This window comes from Poecilia formosa, unplaced genomic scaffold, assembly GCF_000485575.1.
Source record: "Poecilia formosa unplaced genomic scaffold, Poecilia_formosa-5.1.2 Scaffold313, whole genome shotgun sequence".
In the NCBI taxonomy this organism is placed as follows: domain Eukaryota; kingdom Metazoa; phylum Chordata; class Actinopteri; order Cyprinodontiformes; family Poeciliidae; genus Poecilia; species Poecilia formosa.
In genome coordinates, this window is record NW_006800252.1 from 233,483 (window position 1) to 256,176 (window position 22,694).

The following is a 22,694-nucleotide window of genomic DNA, read 5'->3' on the forward strand; positions in this document are numbered from 1 at the left end:
CGTGAACGGCTGTTTGTGCCATCTGTAGGTACGGAGCAATTATTTTCTATGACTATTTAAGGCTGACCAGCCTTGGTTTGTATTTAACCCCCACCAAAAAAAATTATGCTTCAAATTTGACTAAAGGTCCCCTTCAAATTTAGCCTAAACAACAACAACAACAACAACAACAACAACGCTGAGAGTAATGCTTGTGTCACTCGTCTCGTGCCACCTCTGAACCACATTCGGATGCAAGCACGCGGTTCATTGTGGTCATAGCAACTTTTCGATTTCCCACTGTTGAGTTAAAGGCCACTGTCGTCTGAACAACACAAATTCGGAGGGGTGGATTAGCGTCCATTTTGAACGTTGTAATCAGCGGTAACTTTAAGAAAAGTATCAAAGTGAGTTTTTCATTTGCAAACTAATAACCAGATTTGTTCCAGTGAACAACAACAACAACAACAAAAAAAAAAACAGATTTAATAGCAACCAATGTCGGAACCCGATAGAGGCTGACTTCACAATTCTGTCGCCACCAAAGCAAAGATCTGATGCCCTGAGTGCGGCAGCCTGAGCTCAGCCTTTATACATTTACTGTTTAGGTGCATGACACCTTTAGAAAATAAGTAATTGCTCAAAAGTATAGGAGACATAGTTTTTACTGTTGCCAAGTGCAGGATTTATCCCCCCTTACAGGTACTCTTTGTGGTGGCTGTGTAATTGCAAACCATTATAACACTTAGCTCCGTAATTCAGCCGCATGATAATTTTCATCTTTCGGCGTGAGACCAAACTGAACAGAATTAGTCACTCACACTCAATTATATGGACTTCATGAGGTTTGCATTTTATACTTCATGAGATCTAGAACATTTGTCTGTAAAGAGGCCAAATAATTCACCTTACACAAAATCCTTTGCCTGCCTGCAGCTAAGAATTGACTAATGTGCGGTGAATTGTTAAAGGATTTCAGAAAATCTTTTTCCCTGTGAGGAGATTGTCCATCCATTCATTTCCCTTGCCTTTAAATATAATAATATTTGCTCCCCTGCAGGAAATTTACATAACTGCAGCAAAAACATAAGAGGAGTACACACAAAGGAAGGGGTGGGGGGGGGGGGTTGACAAGACCAGAGGAATATTTAAATCCAATGATAGAGAACATCACTAGACATAAACAAGCATTTACTGCATTGAGTCCAAACAGGAAATTAACTTTAAAGGGTGACTGCACTCAGATAGAGGTGGCACTGATATCACTGCACACCCTGATGGCTGCTGCTGAAAATTGTGTGCTGTTGTGTGTGTCGCTTGTTGATAAAAGTGACAGCTGCTTGGAGGAAGGTGCTGCAATAAGGCTCTTTGGTGCATTTACTGTGAGTCTCAGTGAGAGATTGTCCAGGAGTGAGGATAGCTGAGGTAGTGGCATCTTGCTGAATACTTAATTAAAAAAAAAAAAAAGATAAGCACTAAATATCCCTTATGTGTTATTTTTGCATATCAGTTTCTCTCTATGACTCTCTGATCTTTTGTAACACACTGAATTACTTTTGGTCTTATGATTAAAGTTTTGTTTTGGCCTGAAGATCGGTTGTGGTTTATGATTGCGGGCACTGAAACGATCATGAATATAAATCACGAGCAATTTCAGAGTTGGAACGCCGAATGAAACGGGGGTCTCGTTCCTATTTTCAAAATCTGTCATTCAGTAGTTCTAGGTGTAAACATCGTTCTTTCGTCTGGCTCGGGAAGCCGGTAAAGAGAGGCAGCTGAAAATTCTTTTGAGAAGGTGAAAGGACACATTTCCCATCATGCACCAGGCCAAACAGAGCTCGACCTGCAGCTGTTTCCGTCTTATTAACTCTTGATCACTTGTGTAACTCTATAAAAAAAAGTCAAACACAAATATAAGCGCCATTAGTTGTGCTTGGAGCTCCGTTAATTGGTTCTGCGCAGGTCGAACTCATGTAAACAAGCCTATTATGCGTCCCTCTCTGATTCATCACCAACATGAGTCCATCACAGCCTGTCTGTTTAAAATTACTGTGCTGCAGATTAATATCTGTGTGCAATATTGAAATGGATAGAGATTAGTTTAAATCCATTGTTAAAACTTGATTGAGACTTCGATTGATTCTTTTTTTTATTATTAATTACACATATATATGTAATGCTAGTTCTGCAAAATTTGAAAGTGTTTCTTGTCAAATTTCAGGAATAAATACCCAGGAATTAATACTTTTTTTTTTACCGCCCTGGTAAAGAACATAAAGCTTCATAAAAGTCTCAAAAATGGTCATTAAACACTAGCAAAATTGTTTCAAAAAAAATACCGGCAGTTGTTTTCAGCGAGCTTTGGAGATTTGCTCGGGACAATTTCAGTTGTAATTTGATGTTGATATGTTTAGAAGACATTTTTCAAAATATTTCACTTGTGTTTTTAGATGAAATTTGGAAAAACCTATCACTGGTTGAAAGGATCTACTTTCCCAAAATGTCATTAAAAAAAAATAAATAAATAAAATTATGTCTAAAAGTTAGAATATTGGAAAGGATTTTTTGAAAACTTATTTTATTTTCTTGAGACTGAGACGTACAAAAAAATAAATAAAGAAACAAACAACAACTTTACATTTGATAGATTTTTTCCATCAACATGTCCAATTTTGCATTTTAGGAAAATGTCACAAGAGACATAAGGAAAACACTGTAACATTCACAGAAACCCTGGCTGCAGATGAAAACCCTTCGCCTTGAATTCTTGGCAGACGCTGCACCAGGTTTATTTGTCATCTTAAAGCTAAGTAGCCTACCATCAGCGTGCCACTGCTGCCAAGAGAAATACTATCAATAACTTTGTGACTTTGCTCACCCATGTCTGACTGCTGAACAGTCTGCATGTCGAGTCGCTGTGACGGTGTTTGGACCGAGTATCGGCAGTCCTCAGAGCTCAGATGCTGGAGTGCGGGGCTTCCAGCAGGTTCTCTGTAAGCCAAAGTGAAAGTCCTGAGGTGAATTCTCAGCCCACATGCCTTTGCTGTTTCTGCAGAAGCAGAGGCTCTGCACACGATTAATGGGGCCTAACTATTTTCGTCTGACTTTTTCTTCATTCCTTTACAACCATACTTGACTTATGAGATGCTATCTTTTCATGTATGGATCGACATGTCATATGTGTGTGTGTGTGTGTGTGTGTGTGTGTGTGTGTGTGTCTGCTTTATAGATACACACAGAGAAGTGTTAGATGTTCCAAAAACTGCATTCGTTCTGCTGCAGTGTTTTCCATTTCTGATGACTGGTTCTGTGGATGTTTTCTCTCAAGAGAGATCTGAAATAAAATAAAAAAATAACAAAGCATTGTTTTGTTTTTTTTTTCTCAGTCATCTCACTGCAGATAAATTATTTCTCTAACAGGTTTGACGTGTTGCTCTTCTCTGTTCTTCCTCCAGGGTCTTATCTGTGTGCGGACGATATGAGGTCTGCAGGCTCCTTGTGGATTGTTTGGTCTCTTCTGGTGGTGAGCTTTCATTCGGCTCTCATTATTTAACTTTGCAAAGTCCTCAAAGCCCTTCCTATTTTATATCCCGTGCACATGTGCAGAGCGTTCAATTTCCATTAAAGGGAGATGCAATATGTTTTGGTCGGATGGTTTCATTTATCAGCAAGAATCTCAATACCTCATGATTGCTTTCCACTCACCGTTATGATTTGGGCTATTTAATTAGCTCAGCTTGGCTGGAGAAACTGAAAGATGAATGACTCGGGAGTGCATTTGTTGTTTTTGTGTGAGTAGTGCCTGGGCGTACAGGTTCTGATATCGACACAGATTAAAAAAAAAAAAAAAAAGAAACTCCCATGCTGCGATTGCGGCGCATTCATTTGTTTTCGTGTTGTGGACAGAAATTGCATTTTGAAACTCTTAATTGCAGCCAAATCGTCATTAAAATAGCACTCCGCAGTTACCAAAGAGAAGGCACAAAAAAAGGTATTATCTGTGCTGTTATTAAATGCTCACCTCTGTTTTGTAAAATATATTGGAATAAATGCTGTTGTATCACGGTTATTTACTGCAAAATGACTACAAAAGTAAAGTGGCATAATTTATTTAGTAAATAAAACTTACACGATAATTTAACAGTTTGCATAATTGTGTTATTAGTAGTCAGTTGAGGATTTAAAACGTCTTCATCATTTGACTGCATGTTCTTATGCAAACGCACTGGTCTATAAGGTGTAGCATAAACCAACTTATTTCCAGCATCTTGTTGTTATCAGGATGGGCAATTTCCACCTGTTTTTATTCTAAATCAGTCACATGCAGAAATTCACCAATTGCAGCTCTCTGTATGTATGTAATCTCTTAATTTTTACAGCCAGCCTCCTCTGTCTATGTTTTTGTTTATTTTTCAAAATTAAAAGTAAAATGAAGTATCCATGTGTTGAAAGATTCAGTGTTTTGTGTTGAAAAGTCGGGTTCAGGTTTAAACTGTAGAACAGTTTAGATTTTGAACCAGATGATAAAAAAAAAAATAAAAAAAATCTTTACCATACTTTGCACGATAAAAACGTAAGATTCAGAGAATAAATGTGCAAAAAAACCAGGGATATGAATTACTGTCTTTTTCCTTTTTCCTTAAAAATACAGGGTGTCCTCCCCGTGGACCATTCCCCCCAGTGTTGTGAGCCATGTAGGCCATTTCACAGTTTGCCCCTATTTTTCCCAAAACTGACCACATCCAAATGAATTTAGCTAAACTGAAAACCTGCATGTGTGTTCATAATGTCTAGTGGAATTAAATCAGGAAGTTGAAGATGATACTGTTGTTTAAAAAAAAAAAATTTAAAAATTTAAAAAATCAGCAACTCAACAGATAGCTTGAGCCCAAAATTGTGCATATCCCTGGAAGAGTTAGGTTTAAATCGATCTTCTAATTTGACCAGCATATATTTATTTTAACTGGTTGGAATATTAATAATTTTGATATGGTAAATGTTGTTGATGGTAAGAAGGCCTTCAAGCTTTGGAACACATTGTCAAAATGGTAACAAATGGTTTGATAGCTGCCATGCAAATAAAGATGTTTCCAGTGATTATTGAGAAAGGTGTATGTTATTCTTGATATGTAATTTTTGTTGTTGCATTGTAAATAGTATGTATTTATTAAATTAAGCCGCGTCTTCGTTTGGCTCAAGGCTTTTTTTTTTTTCTTGAATAAATCTTCAGATCTATCAGCTCAACCCTTCACCGCCGCTATGGGGCTGAGTCATAATGTGTTCTCTTTGAGAAATGGCATTAATTAGCTTAATGGACTTTTTTCTAATCATCAGTAAAACATCCCAGCGTAACACACAGAAGAACCACAGATCATGCAGGGACGACTTTGCCGTGCTTCGTCATTAAAAAAATGGAACCTGACGGGAGTGGTGCAATCAAACGTCACGGATGTCCCGGTGAACGGGCTACACAATAAGATATGGGAGCTGTCGTTTTAACGATTACAGCTCGCAGCAAGTAAAAAACCCAAAGTTTAACTTCTCAGAAATAAAAAACCCCCCAAAAACAACAGCTTTGTAATAGAAATTACATGTTGTGTTACGGCTTAAACGTTAATAGGGACGACTGTCAGATGTTCAGCTGACAGACACCGACACTCTCCACAGGGAGGATTAGCCACAAAAGGTCAACAATAAAGATAAACCTGTTCACAGAGCGCTTTATCCAAGCATATTAGTAGAAAGTTGAGTGGAAGGAATAACCCTAGCCTTGGGAGAACTTTAAAGGAGAACCTATTTGAGACTTTGGAGCAGATTTGTCGGGTCTGGACTGCAGCTAGAGTCAGCGTTTCAGAGTTCAAGCTGTTGGAAAGCAATCATGAGATATTGAGATCCTTGCTGATAAATGAATAATCATTAAAACTAACAGGAAGAAAAAAAAAATATAAATAACTCTTCACACATTTTCTGTTTAAACCTAACAATGGAAATAAATGACTTTTTCAGTTATTAATTAAATTTTGTTTAATGTTTTTTTCTTTTTTTTAATGGACCTAGCTCCCTCTCTCTATAAATTTAATTTCACTGTTTTAATTAACAACTTGTTTCAACATCGGGTGCAACATTGGAACATTGATCTGATCGAATGCAAATGTTACTGTGGATTGTAATTTTATGTTGTTTTAAATGCTGTTTTCATTTAATTCAGGAGGAATAAGACGCTGTAATAATAAAGGAAGAAATGCCTGACACAACTTTTTTTTTTTTTAAAAAAAAAGAAAAATTTTTTTTTTCCTGATATTGGTGGTAGCCTGGTGGTCGTATGTATGACGTCATTTACTTCAATGCTTGGAGTGACATCATATGTACGGCTGCTAAACTGCTACATGGGACATCCTGTTTTTGACGGTGCTTTTATCTATTTTTTTGTCTTTTTCGAGCTTTTTTTTGTGTGTGTCAAGAGAGGTAAGGACGTCACTCTGGCTCCTCTGAAAAGAGTCGGGTTAAAGAAGCTCCTTGGTTGTGATAAAAGCTGGACATGATCCTGGCAAAGTATTTAAATTCTTCAAACAATTCATGAAATGCAAATGCATAAGCCTGGCACTCGGAGAGGCTTAGATTTCGCCCCCCCAGAAAAGTAAGATTAAGATAAGTCACACCAATATAAGTTCTTTATCCCTCAGTGAGCAGCACGATCGAATCAGCATTTCATACAGCACCTTTTGATTTTACTTCTACCTCCAAATACAAACAATAGGGCAAAGATATGATTCATTTGGAGGAAAAAACCAACCAAACAAAAAAAAAGAAAAGAAAACAGCTGCTTAACTTCTTTTGTGTGATCCGAAACACATTTTAATGAGTCACACACTTGGAGAGAAACCAGAACTTGAAATCAGAGAAATTGTGATCAGAACGGCTTCCAATGAACTTTCCAGATGCACTTCCTCCGTTTAAAATGCCATCATTTGTAAAGACGTGCATCTTTATTCAAGCTTATTTTTTTTTTGCAAAGTGAAACATTTGAAGACCTCCCCGCTTGCTGCTGAAGATGATTTTTACACTTTATCGTGTTCCTGGCTGTGGTGGGAATGTAAATGGGGAACATATCTGATTTCTTTTTTTTTTTTTTTTTCTGTGCAGCTCAGGGAGGCAGCAGACGCTGGAACAATCTCAGACACATCACTCAGTCCCGGACAGAGCACCGGGATGGGACAGAGTGAGAAGGCGCCGAGCCAAGGTCAACACAGATGTGTCGAGCCATCCAAAGGAGATGCCCAAGAAAACAGAACCGGTGAGAGGCAAACACCGAACCACTCAAGAGACTGTGACAGATAAATGGTGGTTTGCAAATGCAATTCATACCCCTAGAATTTTTATTCAGATTTTGTCACAAACCACTGGAATTTCACCTACCGGCTTTGAACAGCTTTTTTTTTTTTAAAACATTCTTCCCTGCATAAAAGCTTAATAAGATTAGGTAGAGTGTCTGTGAACACAGTTTTCCAAGTCTCGCCACAGATTCAGAATCGGGTTTAGGCCCTGCGCGTGTACACCGAATCGTTCTTCAGATAAAAACGTTAACGTTTTTGTCGCAATCCGGCCGTTCGTTTGCACAACACCAGTGACCGGAATCGCTCACGCCGGCATTTTTTTCAAACTAGGTCTAAGAGTGAAACTTTTCTGTTACTCTGCAGATAGCGACAAAAACAATGGCGGATAGCACTGGGCAGGGTTGTTCTACTTGACCTGTTCAGCTTATCACAATTTCTGATAAAGAATATATGTGTTACATGAGCAGTTTGTTCATAGGAGACAGAGATGGGTTGCTATTTACCATCAGGCAGAAGCTGAGGGTCAAAAGCGCCTGAATATGACAACATGAAAAAAAATAACAGCGCCATTTAGTGGCCTGGCAGAATAACTACAGCTCACTCAAAGTGTTTTGGTGGTGCCATCTAAATGTGGGAACATTTCCCTTTGGGATGTTGTTTTAAAACCACATCCTACTTGATGATGCTGATGTTCTTTAACGAACCCATTTGAGGCCCGTTTTCCTTCTGTTTCACAGCTGAGCATTACTACTTGCATAAAATCCAAGAAAATACATAAACGTTTTTGGTTTTGGTGAAAGAAAAAACAAACAAACATTTGAATTGAAATACTTTTGCAAAGGTGAGAGCATAATTTTTTTTTTAAGAAGGTTGGTGGTGATGGCAGTGGTCAAGCACAAGTGATCCGAGTCTTTTTGGGTCATACTTTTTTGTCAGCACACACAATGAAAAACGCAGGCAAAGTGTATGTGTTTATAATTACACTTATTTGGCTCTTGAGGTCTGTTCTGCGCTCCAATGTGGGACGGATTTTTGTGCTGGAATGAGACACCGGCTGGGGAATCGGTAACTCTGCAGTGTCCAGATCACCCTGACCTCGGTGCAACCGGTACGTTTTCTGCTTTTCTCACTAGAGTAGAACAACCCAGCTGGAAACTGTTTCCTGTTGAACTACATTTTTACACACCAATGCAGTGTGTGCGGTTGCGTATGTGTGTGCGCGCGCGCGCATGTGTGTGTGTCCATAACGATGGAATCCTTCACCACTTCATCTGCTCTTGAAACCCTGATGTTTTCTGATTTAAGTCAGATTTAGAGTTTGTAACACAAGCATAGCTCCTTAACTTCTTTCAATGCCCTGTTTTCTCATAATGCTAATTCTACCACGTCTTATTTTACAGCTACTTGTTTTCACATTCCATGATGTTAGATTCATTAATCTTGTGTTGCATTCTAACATGTCAAATTCTAAAATAAAATTGCTTCTGCTTAGGGGTTTCACGCACCCCTTTCTCCAACACCAGCTGGGATTTTTCAGTTGTCTGGTTTTGGGTCATCTTGGAAGTTTATTCAATAAAGTTACCTGCTCAGTATCCATCATAAGAGCAGCTGCAGCAACGTGTAATTTGTTTAGTGACTCACCATACCCTTGAGTAAAAAACAATACTAATGCATTGACCTTTCGATACGTTTCATGGATGTTTGCGCATTTGGCACAGGGTAGGTGCTAGAGTAGGAGATGTTTTCTGAAGAGTTGTTTTGTGGTAAAATATCTTAAAGAGTGTCTTACAGGTGCTAACGGACGATCCCCTAGCGAGAGCGTTCAAGGAGATGGCAGCTATTTTATGGAGCACTTTGCTGGCTGACAGCGACTTGATTTTGATAGCAGCCACTAAGGGCGGTCAGTGGAGCTCAACAAAGTGAGAGGTGATGTTTACTCTTCGGTAAACATCACCTCTCTTATGTACTTCCATGCAAAGGATTAAGAGCAAAAAAATTTACAGTTTTATCTCTGAGTGAACTCTGTGCAGCCTTTGTTTGCGAATGCAAATCGTCTCCTAAATTTCTGAGGAAACCTGTCCGGTCAGTTCTCACCGAAACCAAAAAAATAAAATTAAGACATAACAAGTGATTGGATAATTTATTAAGACTTGGTAGGAGGCACAGTCATATAATCGGAAACATTCATATCTTGTGGTTATATACCCTGTGCCAACGTTAAAAACATTTTCACAATTATTGGCGTCTTTGTTCGAGAGTTGTACAAAACCTTGGCGTAAATCACAGCAGGAGTACAATCTCAAACTGAAAATTTTAATTTTAAAAGATTCAGTCATTTATTGAAACCATTGCTGTGAATAACTTTTTGCAAATTTTACTTTTTTTTCTGCAAATTTCAACATTTACCAACTTGAAAGCATACAATATTGTTTTAACCATTCTCTCTAGATTCATTCAAAATCCTCCATCCTCTTTCCACTCAGTCTATGAGTTTTCTATATGATTTAGTTATGTAATGACAATCATTTTATGGCTGTGTTGATTTGACCATATGTTTTGGATTATTATCACTTGAGACAAGTCAACTGCTTCTCACAGATGTTCTAGCCGAGTTCAAATGAAAAAAAAAAAAAAGTAACACATGCTTCTTTGTGCTACCTTTTCCCAACACGCCATTTAAACGACAGCCGGTTACAAGAGATGTGCACATCAGATAAAAGGTAAATCATTATCAGATCAGTCGGCCTGAATAAATACGGGCATTTATTTGAGCCGGAATAGACCGTGGACTTCGATTACCTAAGAAAGGTTAATGCTTGATTTGCAGGACCGCTGGTTTTCACAGAATGTGAAATTTTTACATTGTGGATAATTCAAGGCTCAGCGGTGTCTAGCTGAAGAGATCCAGAGTCGGATCATGTCATGATTTAGGAGATGCAACATGACAAAGAGAGGGGAGGTGAGGTAGAGGACAGAGAGATGAATGAGGAGTAGGTGGAGGGGAAAAAAAAACAGGAGAGGAATAAAGGCAGGAAAACTGGAGCCGGAGAGATGGATGGGGAGAGAGAATATGAATGAGGGAGCCGACTGGTTGTTTTTGTACGAGCTGGCTCATGAGGGATCCTACTAGAAATGTCTGTGACTCTAAGAGTCCCCATATGGACCATTTGAAAGCTCGTACTCCCGATCCGATGCCGGGAGGAGCGTTTCATTTCGCGAGCAGTTGATGAGCTGTCAGCCAGGACTAAGCTGTTGTTGCTGCCTCTATCAGGAATAATGTGATCTCATCCTGGTAGCCTCGTCACGGATCTCTTGTACATGTCTCTTTTTTTTTTCTTTCTTTTTCTTTTTAAAGTTTGACATTTGAGAATTTGCCAGAAAAATGACTCCAAAGGTGGAAAACATCCTGTTTGATGCTGCGTGCCAAAGTGAATTAATCATAGTTTTCTGGTACTGCCAAGATTCGCCATGTCAGGATTATGCCAATATGCTACTGATGAAAAATAACAGAGCGAGGCATCCAAAGCATACACTCTCTACTAAATCTCNATTAACAACTTGTTTCAACATCGGGTGCAACATTGGAACATTGATCTGATCGAATGCAAATGTTACTGTGGATTGTAATTTTATGTTGTTTTAAATGCTGTTTTCATTTAATTCAGGAGGAATAAGACGCTGTAATAATAAAGGAAGAAATGCCTGACACAACTTTTTTTTTTTTTAAAAAAAAAGAAAAATTTTTTTTTTCCTGATATTGGTGGTAGCCTGGTGGTCGTATGTATGACGTCATTTACTTCAATGCTTGGAGTGACATCATATGTACGGCTGCTAAACTGCTACATGGGACATCCTGTTTTTGACGGTGCTTTTATCTATTTTTTTGTCTTTTTCGAGCTTTTTTTTGTGTGTGTCAAGAGAGGTAAGGACGTCACTCTGGCTCCTCTGAAAAGAGTCGGGTTAAAGAAACTCCTTGATTGTGATAAAAGCTAGACATGATCCTGGCAAAGTATTTAAATTCTTCAAACAATTCATGAAATGCAAATGCATAAGCCTGGCACTCGGAGAGGCTTAGATTTCGCCCCCCCAGAAAAGTAAGATTAAGATAAGTCACACCAATATAAGTTCTTTATCCCTCAGTGAGCAGCACGATCGAATCAGCATTTCATACAGCACCTTTTGATTTTACTTCTACCTCCAAATACAAACAATAGGGCAAAGATATGATTCATTTGGAGGAAAAAACCAACCAAACAAAAAAAAAGAAAAGAAAACAGCTGCTTAACTTCTTTTGTGTGATCCGAAACACATTTTAATGAGTCACACACTTGGAGAGAAACCAGAACTTGAAATCAGAGAAATTGTGATCAGAACGGCTTTCCAGATGCACTTCCTCCGTTTAAAATGCCATCATTTGTAAAGACGTGCATCTTTATTCAAGCTTATTTTTTTTTTGCAAAGTGAAACATTTGAAGACCTCCCCGCTTGCTGCTGAAGATGATTTTTACACTTTATCGTGTTCCTGGCTGTGGTGGGAATGTAAATGGGGAACATATCTGATTTCTTTTTTTTTTTTTTTTTCTGTGCAGCTCAGGGAGGCAGCAGACGCTGGAACAATCTCAGACACATCACTCAGTCCCGGACAGAGCACCGGGATGGGACAGAGTGAGAAGGCGCCGAGCCAAGGTCAACACAGATGTGTCGAGCCATCCAAAGGAGATGCCCAAGAAAACAGAACCGGTGAGAGGCAAACACCGAACCACTCAAGAGACTGTGACAGATAAATGGTGGTTTGCAAATGCAATTCATACCCCTAGAATTTTTATTCAGATTTTGTCACAAACCACTGGAATTTCACCTACCGGCTTTGAACAGCTTTTTTTTTTTTAAAACATTCTTCCCTGCATAAAAGCTTAATAAGATTAGGTAGAGTGTCTGTGAACACAGTTTTCCAAGTCTCGCCACAGATTCAGAATCGGGTTTAGGCCCTGCACGCGTACACCGAATCGTTCTTCAGATAAAAACGTTAACGTTTTTGTCGCAATCCGGCCGTTCGTTTGCACAACACCAGTGACCGGAATCGCTCACGCCGGCATTTTTTTCAAACCAGGTCTAAGAGTGAAACTTTTCTGTTACTCTGCAGATAGCGACAAAAACAATGGCGGATAGCACTGGGCAGGGTTGTTCTACTTGACCTGTTCAGCTTATCACAATTTCTGATAAAGAATATATGTGTTACATGAGCAGTTTGTTCATAGGAGACAGAGATGGGTTGCTATTTACCATCAGGCAGAAGCTGAGGGTCAAAAGCGCCTGAATATGACAACATGAAAAAAAATAACAGCGCCATTTAGTGGCCTGGCAGAATAACTACAGCTCACTCAAAGTGTTTTGGTGGTGCCATCTAAATGTGGGAACATTTCCCTTTGGGATGTTGTTTTAAAACCACATCCTACTTGATGATGCTGATGTTCTTTAACGAACCCATTTGAGGCCCGTTTTCCTTCTGTTTCACAGCTGAGCATTACTACTTGCATAAAATCCAAGAAAATACATAAACGTTTTTGGTTTTGGTGAAAGAAAAAACAAACAAACATTTGAATTGAAATACTTTTGCAAAGGTGAGAGCATAATTTTTTTTTTAAGAAGGTTGGTGGTGATGGCAGTGGTCAAGCACAAGTGATCCGAGTCTTTTTGGGTCATACTTTTTTGTCAGCACACACAATGAAAAACGCAGGCAAAGTGTATGTGTTTATAATTACACTTATTTGGCTCTTGAGGTCTGTTCTGCGCTCCAATGTGGGACGGATTTTTGTGCTGGAATGAGACACCGGCTGGGGAATCGGTAACTCTGCAGTGTCCAGATCACCCTGACCTCGGTGCAACCGGTACGTTTTCTGCTTTTCTCACTAGAGTAGAACAACCCAGCTGGAAACTGTTTCCTGTTGAACTACATTTTTACACACCAATGCAGTGTGTGCGGTTGCGTATGTGTGTGCGCGCGCGCGCATGTGTGTGTGTCCATAACGATGGAATCCTTCACCACTTCATCTGCTCTTGAAACCCTGATGTTTTCTGATTTAAGTCAGATTTAGAGTTTGTAACACAAGCATAGCTCCTTAACTTCTTTCAATGCCCTGTTTTCTCATAATGCTAATTCTACCACGTCTTATTTTACAGCTACTTGTTTTCACATTCCATGATGTTAGATTCATTAATCTTGTGTTGCATTCTAACATGTCAAATTCTAAAATAAAATTGCTTCTGCTTAGGGGTTTCACGCACCCCTTTCTCCAACACCAGCTGGGATTTTTCAGTTGTCTGGTTTTGGGTCATCTTGGAAGTTTATTCAATAAAGTTACCTGCTCAGTATCCATCATAAGAGCAGCTGCAGCAACGTGTAATTTGTTTAGTGACTCACCATACCCTTGAGTAAAAAACAATACTAATGCATTGACCTTTCGATACGTTTCATGGATGTTTGCGCATTTGGCACAGGGTAGGTGCTAGAGTAGGAGATGTTTTCTGAAGAGTTGTTTTGTGGTAAAATATCTTAAAGAGTGTCTTACAGGTGCTAACGGACGATCCCCTAGCGAGAGCGTTCAAGGAGATGGCAGCTATTTTATGGAGCACTTTGCTGGCTGACAGCGACTTGATTTTGATAGCAGCCACTAAGGGCGGTCAGTGGAGCTCAACAAAGTGAGAGGTGATGTTTACTCTTCGGTAAACATCACCTCTCTTATGTACTTCCATGCAAAGGATTAAGAGCAAAAAAATTTACAGTTTTATCTCTGAGTGAACTCTGTGCAGCCTTTGTTTGCGAATGCAAATCGTCTCCTAAATTTCTGAGGAAACCTGTCCGGTCAGTTCTCACCGAAACCAAAAAAATAAAATTAAGACATAACAAGTGATTGGATAATTTATTAAGACTTGGTAGGAGGCACAGTCATATAATCGGAAACATTCATATCTTGTGGTTATATACCCTGTGCCAACGTTAAAAACATTTTCACAATTATTGGCGTCTTTGTTCGAGAGTTGTACAAAACCTTGGCGTAAATCACAGCAGGAGTACAATCTCAAACTGAAAATTTTAATTTTAAAAGATTCAGTCATTTATTGAAACCATTGCTGTGAATAACTTTTTGCAAATTTTACTTTTTTTTCTGCAAATTTCAACATTTACCAACTTGAAAGCATACAATATTGTTTTAACCATTCTCTCTAGATTCATTCAAAATCCTCCATCCTCTTTCCACTCAGTCTATGAGTTTTCTATATGATTTAGTTATGTAATGACAATCATTTTATGGCTGTGTTGATTTGACCATATGTTTTGGATTATTATCACTTGAGACAAGTCAACTGCTTCTCACAGATGTTCTAGCCGAGTTCAAATGAAAAAAAAAAAAAAGTAACACATGCTTCTTTGTGCTACCTTTTCCCAACACGCCATTTAAACGACAGCCGGTTACAAGAGATGTGCACATCAGATAAAAGGTAAATCATTATCAGATCAGTCGGCCTGAATAAATACGGGCATTTATTTGAGCCGGAATAGACCGTGGACTTCGATTACCTAAGAAAGGTTAATGCTTGATTTGCAGGACCGCTGGTTTTCACAGAATGTGAAATTTTTACATTGTGGATAATTCAAGGCTCAGCGGTGTCTAGCTGAAGAGATCCAGAGTCGGATCATGTCATGATTTAGGAGATGCAACATGACAAAGAGAGGGGAGGTGAGGTAGAGGACAGAGAGATGAATGAGGAGTAGGTGGAGGGGAAAAAAAAACAGGAGAGGAATAAAGGCAGGAAAACTGGAGCCGGAGAGATGGATGGGGAGAGAGAATATGAATGAGGGAGCCGACTGGTTGTTTTTGTACGAGCTGGCTCATGAGGGATCCTACTAGAAATGTCTGTGACTCTAAGAGTCCCCATATGGACCATTTGAAAGCTCGTACTCCCGATCCGATGCCGGGAGGAGCGTTTCATTTCGCGAGCAGTTGATGAGCTGTCAGCCAGGACTAAGCTGTTGTTGCTGCCTCTATCAGGAATAATGTGATCTCATCCTGGTAGCCTCGTCACGGATCTCTTGTACATGTCTCTTTTTTTTTTCTTTCTTTTTCTTTTTAAAGTTTGACATTTGAGAATTTGCCAGAAAAATGACTCCAAAGGTGGAAAACATCCTGTTTGATGCTGCGTGCCAAAGTGAATTAATCATAGTTTTCTGGTACTGCCAAGATTCGCCATGTCAGGATTATGCCAATATGCTACTGATGAAAAATAACAGAGCGAGGCATCCAAAGCATACACTCTCTACTAAATCTCTCGCTGAAATAAAAAAAGAAAAAAAAAAAAAAGTGCCTGCAAATAAATCAGTTGGGAAAGTTACTGGTTGATTACACTATGTGCCACTTCTTTTCTACTTCTCCGCAGAAAACGTGACCAAATATTGTGACAAATCAGGTGACTGGGTCCAAACGGGCTCCGCTTGTGGACCACCTTTAAAGAGCAAAATAGAGGTAACCATTTATTGGATTTTTGCCTAGAAGCAATAGAAAGATGAGACAGCTTGTGCAACTTTTCATGTAAACAAAGCAGCTGCTTGTCTTTTTTTTTTTTTTTTGCTTCCAAAAGGAAATGAGTTTTTTAAAGGATGCGGCAGGAGAGCCAACCACAGAAGCCATGTGGGTCAGAACAGAAAAGATTATTCTTGAAAATGAAAACAAATGCCTAGAGAAAATGAAGAACGCGCCACCGTATAATAAATCAGGTACTTGACACGGTTTATTATTATTATTTTTTTTAATCCTACATCTGCGAGAGGTTTAAATGTGCTTTCATTATGTTTGTGATGTGGTGTGGCAGGCTTGCACTGCGGTAGGAACTGGGACGGCTGGCTGTGCTGGGACGATACCCCGGCAGGAAGCTACGCATCCCAGAACTGTCCTGATTACTTTGTAAGCTTTGACCGCACAGGTGAGAAGCAACACTCAAGAGGTTTTATTGTTTTATGTAAAAAAAAAAAACTTATTAAATTACATCTGCTTTACAGAACAGGCAAAAAAGTACTGTGGAGCAGATGGAGAGTGGTTTCGTCATCCAGCGAGCAATAAAATTTGGACCAATTACACACTCTGCGTGACAACCGATGACAAGAGGCCAGCGGTAATGTCTGTCTATAAGAGATGCACTGATCACTGATTTTTGATTATGCTTTTGATTTTTCTTTAAGAGATACACGTGAAAAAAATTGTTCAAAATGATTTTTTTTTTTCAACCTTCTTGTCATGAACAATCATTATTTGTTTCCTGTGCTAACAGCAGGGGCAACATCAGCCCAGTTACAGTTCAGCATTCCCTATAAATTCATTTTTAAAATAAAAACAATAATTGTAGAGTTGACCATTTAAAATTAACTTCCTCTAGCATCATATTAAGGCAAATAATAAGATGCTGGGTTTATGGTTACCGTTACACTGTGTACTGCCTACAGATTGTACATCTTCACTGTAAGCATTACATTTCCAAAAAGCTGCAAACATTTCTAAATCCATAATTTCAGATTGCAGACATATGTCGGACAGCTCAAACGAGAAACTTGCAACTTTGCGCCTTCCTGTTATCTGCTGAAAGCCTGGCTTTCCTTTGCTTTCTTCAATGAATTTTAGAACGACCTCAACACGTAGATGAAAATATTTCCTTTTAGATAAGCTCTTATAAACGCCTCGCTGATTCCACAAATAATTAACCTGAAGTCTTTTCACATTCACTGGTCAGAGAAAGGTACTCTGTTTGAGTCTCCGACCGCCTGCTCATCATCTAAACTGAAAATTGACTGATTTTTGTCAGTGGATGATTATGATGTCACAGTGCATCTCTTGAATTTGTCGCACAAGTTATTTTAGTGAAAGTCAACCTCATTCGCATTTTAAAACTGTGTTTTCTCCACAGAAACTCAAAGTGGAAGAAAATGAACAGAAATGTCTGCAAAAAATGAAACGAGACCCAGCACTCAACAAAACAGGTACATTTTTAACGTGGTCTTTACGGGTGAAGCTTCATGTTTGACAATACCAACAGCTGTCCCTTCGAAACAGCTATTTATTTAATGCTGTTGTGGGTTTGTTCAAGCGCCGTACTGCAGTCGTAACTGGGACGGCTGGCTGTGCTGGGACGACACACCGGCAGGTACCCTTGCCTCTCAGAGCTGCCCTGATTATTTTTCTGACCTTAACCCCACAGGTAAAAGAAATCTATTTCACTCTCCTACTAATCTGCTCATGTATTCTAAAGCTAGAAACCACATAAGTGTTCTATATAATAAAGTGTATTCCTAATTCCTAGCAATGGCTACAAAGTACTGTGCAGAAGATGGGCAGTGGTTTCGCCATCCAGCGAGCGGCGTGACTTGGACTAATTATACGCTGTGTATTGACGACAACCTGGAGATATTGAGGGTAATTTCCTCTTTTTAATGTTAAAGTGACTTTCCTCACAGACAAGATTAAGTAAAAAATAAATAAACTGAACCTCCACCAAACCATGTTTCATCAAAACAACCTAGGTAAACGTTACCCAGAGACACTACCGTTATTGAACCTACTTTTAACCCATTTTTTATTGTTCATAAACCTTTAAATGTTCAGAATGCTACAAGTTGTTCTCACCTAACCTAAAGAAACATCTGATCAGATAGTTAATGTATAAAACTTGAAGAGCTAACAAGAAAACTATTACCCAAGGTTTGTTTTTGGAATTAAGTTAATCATTTTGTGTAGCTTTTAAAAACTCTGGCAGCTAAGTGTTTTTGCTACAAAATAAAGCCTCTTCAGGTGTAAGCATAAAACCTACGCTGCATTTTGTCAGTGTTGTCTGGCCTTAAATGGTGTTGTGATTGTTAAAACATGATGTTAAAAAAACTGATATGTTGTTGTAACACCACCTCGCTTTAGGCTCTTGTACTTTATCATTTATTTCTAAAGGATTATCAGATTCACTACATGACCTCCATAAAGCTTTAGTAAATGTGTACCTCACTGCTGAGAATGTTTGCACAGGGAGATGCTAGCACAGCGCTAAAATTAGCCTAGCTAGCTTTTATCTGTTTTGATAATAATATGACTTGGTTTCAGTAACTGATATTTGGTCAGAACTTACTTTGCGTTGAACATCTGTCAATACTTGGTTTGGTCCCTCATTTCCAGGGACAGTCCCCGTTTTAGATGACCTGTCCTCGGCTAAAGTCGTCCCCGGATTGTCTGTTATTGTAGCAGGTTGCGTGTCGACTGTTACCATGGTAGCTGGGGGTAGAACTCGCGAGTGAACATGCTGCGCACCACAACAGCTCTTACGGTAGCTGCTTGCACTGCTGCTAACTTATAGCAGAGTTAAAGAACAGCAGAGTGAGATGCCTTTTAAAAAGAAGACAACAAAGGTAGAAGAGGAGAGCTGCCGGGGAGCTCAGCTATTCTGGAGTCTGGTATGTGTGAGTCGACTTATTTTATGTGGGCTGGGCCGATCCTTACGGTGGCCCTGAGGTGCAAAACACTACAACATTAGCGAAGCACAATTACAAATTACAAAATCACTACAACATTAACGAAAACACAACAACATTAACAAAAACACAACGACATTAACGAAAACACAACGACATTAACAAAAACAGAACAACATTAACGAAAACACAACATTAACGAAAACACAACGACATTAAAAAAAACATAACATCAAGAAAACGAAAAGGTAGGTCCCAGTGGAGACCTACCTTTTCCGTTTTCTAACGAGCTGTAGTCCAATCAGTGATTTCTTAGGTCTCCACTGGGACCTACCTTTTCCGTTTTCTTAATGTCGTTGTGTTTTGGTTAATGTTGTGTTTTTGTTAATGTTGTTGTGTTTTCGTTAATTTTGTTCTGTTTTTGTTAATGCTGTGTTTTTGTTAATGTTGTGTTTTCGTTAATTTTGTAGTGATTTTGTAATTTGTAATTGTGCTTCGTTAATGTTGTGGTGTTTTGCACCTCAGGGCCACCGTAGATCCTTGCCATCATTAAGCTTTAGTTCACAGTAAAAACAAACAAACAAACAAAATCAAGTTTTTATTAACAAGCAGAACAACAAAAAGCGAGATGAGCACAGAGATCAGCATGAGTCAGCGGGTGAAGGAGAACCTCTAACATGATGATGACTAAAATAAAGCAAAAATGTTTTGGAATTTGCTGGTGTTCTTTATATTTTCAAAGTTAGGTATGAGTTTGGACAAATGACGGTTCCTCACTAAAACTGAACGAGTCAGAAACTGAATGAAGAACTACACGGACTGTGAGATAATTTCTTCTGTCATCACCAGCTTCTACCTCCAAATGAAAATAGTTATTTTACAGGATTTTTGGCATTTCGTCACATGAGGAAACTGTGCTGATATTTATATTGTATTAGGTCGATCCCAGTTTCTCATCTAAAAATAACCAAATTCAAAAAGGAAAAGGGAAAAAAAGAATCAAATTGCCTTTATTAAACTAAATGTATTGTTTATGTTACACATTCTAATGTTTGGGGATATTATGACATTACGTCTATTGAAATAGTGAAATGGAAGAGGAGACGGGTGGAAAATAGAAAGACCGAGAAGAAATGATGAATGAGAGCAGAAGAAAATGGGAAAACTGATAGAAGAGTTGAAGTGAGAAGGAAAGCAGATTGATGGAAGGAGGAAAGAGAGGAAGTTGTTTGGATGACTAGACAAAATAAGCTGAAGCTTAAATAAAAAGTTTTTAGTTTTTTTAAAAATTGCATCTAATTTCTTGACAGTTAAATGTTTTATTTTACTATTACCTGCGCGCTTTCAGTTTTGCCCGTAAACCTTTCTGCACCTATTTTATCCGGACCTCTATGGTTGCCATGCCTGATCGCCATGACTGATGCCTCTTCAGACAGAGGAGGCCTTGCAGAACCAGAGATGAGCTCATGATAGCGGACTTCACTCACCTCACACAAACACACTATATCCTTAACCCCCACCTCCATATCTATTACTGCTCTGCTCTGTATTACCACTACAATTAACTATTAAGAAGACAACTGTGTGGATAAACACGTTCCTGCTGTTACACTTGATTATTGTTGCTTAAATATGACTAAATGTAAACTGCAACTGTCCCAGTTTTTTAATTTCATTTTCATTAATTCCTCTTTATGGCCAATCTCAAGTCAAGTCAAGTCAAGCGTACTTTCTTGTCAAAGATCTATGTAACAGGGTTAACACAGAAGTTTGAAATTGCGTTTCACCAGTCTCCAATGTGCAATTAAATTAGACATATAAGCATATAAATAAGACATTGACAGTAACCCCTCCGCCCCTTCCCTGTGTCTCGAAGGGAAACTGATCAGTGCTACTTTCCTTGTTCTGAGTTGCATAAACTATAAAGTATCTCCCAATTTGTCATGCGTGGCCACCACTGAGCTCTGGATAACTAATGTGTTCATAGAATCATCCATTTCCACTCGTTCCATTTATTATTGATGTAAAAAGGTCTTGCAATGCAGTCTTGCGTCACACTTTTAGAAAAGGAGCATCATTTGATAAAGCCTGGACTTCCTAGTTAGGAGGGACAGATTTAATAAAGGAAGATTCATTTAGAAATTGCATCTCACCAGCAGTTTTCCAGCGACCAAGCATATAGGTGAAACAAAAATCAAAAGCGCTCTGCTGATTTTTGTCTTTCCTTTTCTCGCCATTCAACGTCTTGTTTGCATGCTAAATGAGAATCCGAAGTTAGGAAGTGGAGCAGCTCTCGTTGCCAAAGAAACGCCTCTTGAAAGAAGCATCAAAGTGACACAGATACGAGTGCGCTCCTCGATGAGACGTCTCAGGGCAAAACCGGAGTGAAGTGAGGATTTGAGGCATGAAGATCTGTTTAAATTAGACAGCTTTCTAACCAGGCACCATCGCTCACAATTCTGTGATCACTATATTCAAGTAAACTCACACAGAGTCACATAAATTTGGTTCTGCCACAGACGGAAGATTTTCTAAATAATTATCTCGGTCAGGACAATCGGCTTAACCTGTAGCAGCGTTGGAGAGGTGATGTGAAGCTTGGTCATATTTATTTATTTATTTATTTATTTTTTTACTCTCAAACTGCATTTTTGTTAATCCTTGTTCAGTCTAGATCAATGCGGTTCAAATGTTACTTGTTTAGGCCTGTCAGATTTAGAGCTGTAGATCATCACACCTTCAAGAGTTCTTAAAAAAAATAAAACTGGAGAATAGCCCTTTAATTTACAGGCAAAGTCATGTTATTAACTCTATTCAGATATTCTCACTGTTTGTAAAATGCACCAAAAACACCAAATCTCTGTTGACTGGACTCCCAGTTAAATAAGTAAAAGAGCATTAAGTTGGCGAGCAACCATCAGAACTTTATGTATTTTTTTGTATTTTTTTATTTTTTATTTCTCTATTTGGAGAAGCAGTGCTGCCCCCATAAAAATGCAGCCCTGGGCAGTGAGCCATATTACCTTTTTTTAAAAGGTTACAAGTCACATACCAAAATTTGGTATGCCTGCACAATTGTAACTACCCGTGCTGACATGTTGCTTCTTTCATTATAGTATCATTTTGGGGAATAATCTGCACAATGTGAAATTTTATTGTTTAAAATGAACATACTTTGTTGTGTAATTTTGGTTACGTATCACATAGCTTTTCATGTGGTATGGTAATGATGTGAACTTTTACTGAAATTTAGGCGACTGCGCAGTTCTCCCGAAACACTGAGGTGGATCTCACCAGTGAAGCCACAGAGAGTCCAGAGGTCCAACAAAAGAATCGGGAAATTGTGCGGAAAAAAATCCTTGACAACCAGTACAAATGTTTTGAGAAAATTAACAGAGATCCACCTTACAACAAATCAGGTAAGGGGGGAAGAGCCACTGAAATGCAGTTGAGTCTTCTTTTGTTTGGTTGGTTCTTCTGTGAATCTGAGAGTTGTTGTTCGGTCGTTGCAACAGGTTTGTACTGCAGTCGGAACTGGGACGGCTGGCTGTGCTGGGAAGATACCCCAGCTGGAACTTACACGTCCCAAAACTGCCCCAACTACTTCGATGACTTTGACCCCACAGGTACACGGCGCGAGGCAGGAGTCCGTCTTTTTTTTTTGTTTGTTTGTTTTGTTTGTTTTTTTTTTTAATAAAGATCTGCCGATTTGATCACGTTGATTTATTTCCTTTCAGAGAAGGCAACAAAGTATTGCGGGGAGGACGGGCAATGGTTTCGCCACCCGGACACCAACAGGACATGGTCAAACTACACACTCTGCAATGAAAACACTAAGGCAAAACTAAAGGTGATTTATGAGATCTCACTATTTTATATCT

The 22,694-nt window shown here is 38.9% G+C and overlaps 1 protein-coding gene across 4 annotated transcripts in view; it reads left to right on the forward strand.

Annotated features, from left to right (window-relative positions):
- calcr (calcitonin receptor) overlaps window positions 1–22,694 on the forward strand; it is a 72,378-nt gene that overhangs the window by 29,125 nt on the left and 20,559 nt on the right. Inside the window, exons 2-14 of one of the 4 annotated variants that reach the window (XM_007573019.2) lie at window positions 3,435–3,502; window positions 7,123–7,273; window positions 8,314–8,421; window positions 15,750–15,835; window positions 15,951–16,086; window positions 16,182–16,292; window positions 16,369–16,481; window positions 17,268–17,340; window positions 17,448–17,558; window positions 17,661–17,773; window positions 22,067–22,232; window positions 22,329–22,439; window positions 22,551–22,663. In XM_007573019.2, the coding sequence (XP_007573081.1) occupies window positions 3,458–3,502; window positions 7,123–7,273; window positions 8,314–8,421; window positions 15,750–15,835; window positions 15,951–16,086; window positions 16,182–16,292; window positions 16,369–16,481; window positions 17,268–17,340; window positions 17,448–17,558; window positions 17,661–17,773; window positions 22,067–22,232; window positions 22,329–22,439; window positions 22,551–22,663 (1,437 nt within the window). In that variant the 5' untranslated portion in view covers window positions 3,435–3,457. Of the gene's footprint in view, window positions 1–3,434; window positions 3,503–7,122; window positions 7,274–8,313; window positions 8,422–11,295; window positions 12,054–13,093; window positions 13,202–15,749; window positions 15,836–15,950; window positions 16,087–16,181; window positions 16,293–16,368; window positions 16,482–17,267; window positions 17,341–17,447; window positions 17,559–17,660; window positions 17,774–17,811; window positions 18,796–22,066; window positions 22,233–22,328; window positions 22,440–22,550; window positions 22,664–22,694 lie in introns of those variants that run through there. The other 3 variants (XM_016661152.1, XM_016661153.1, XM_007573018.2) reach the window with 3 other exon arrangements.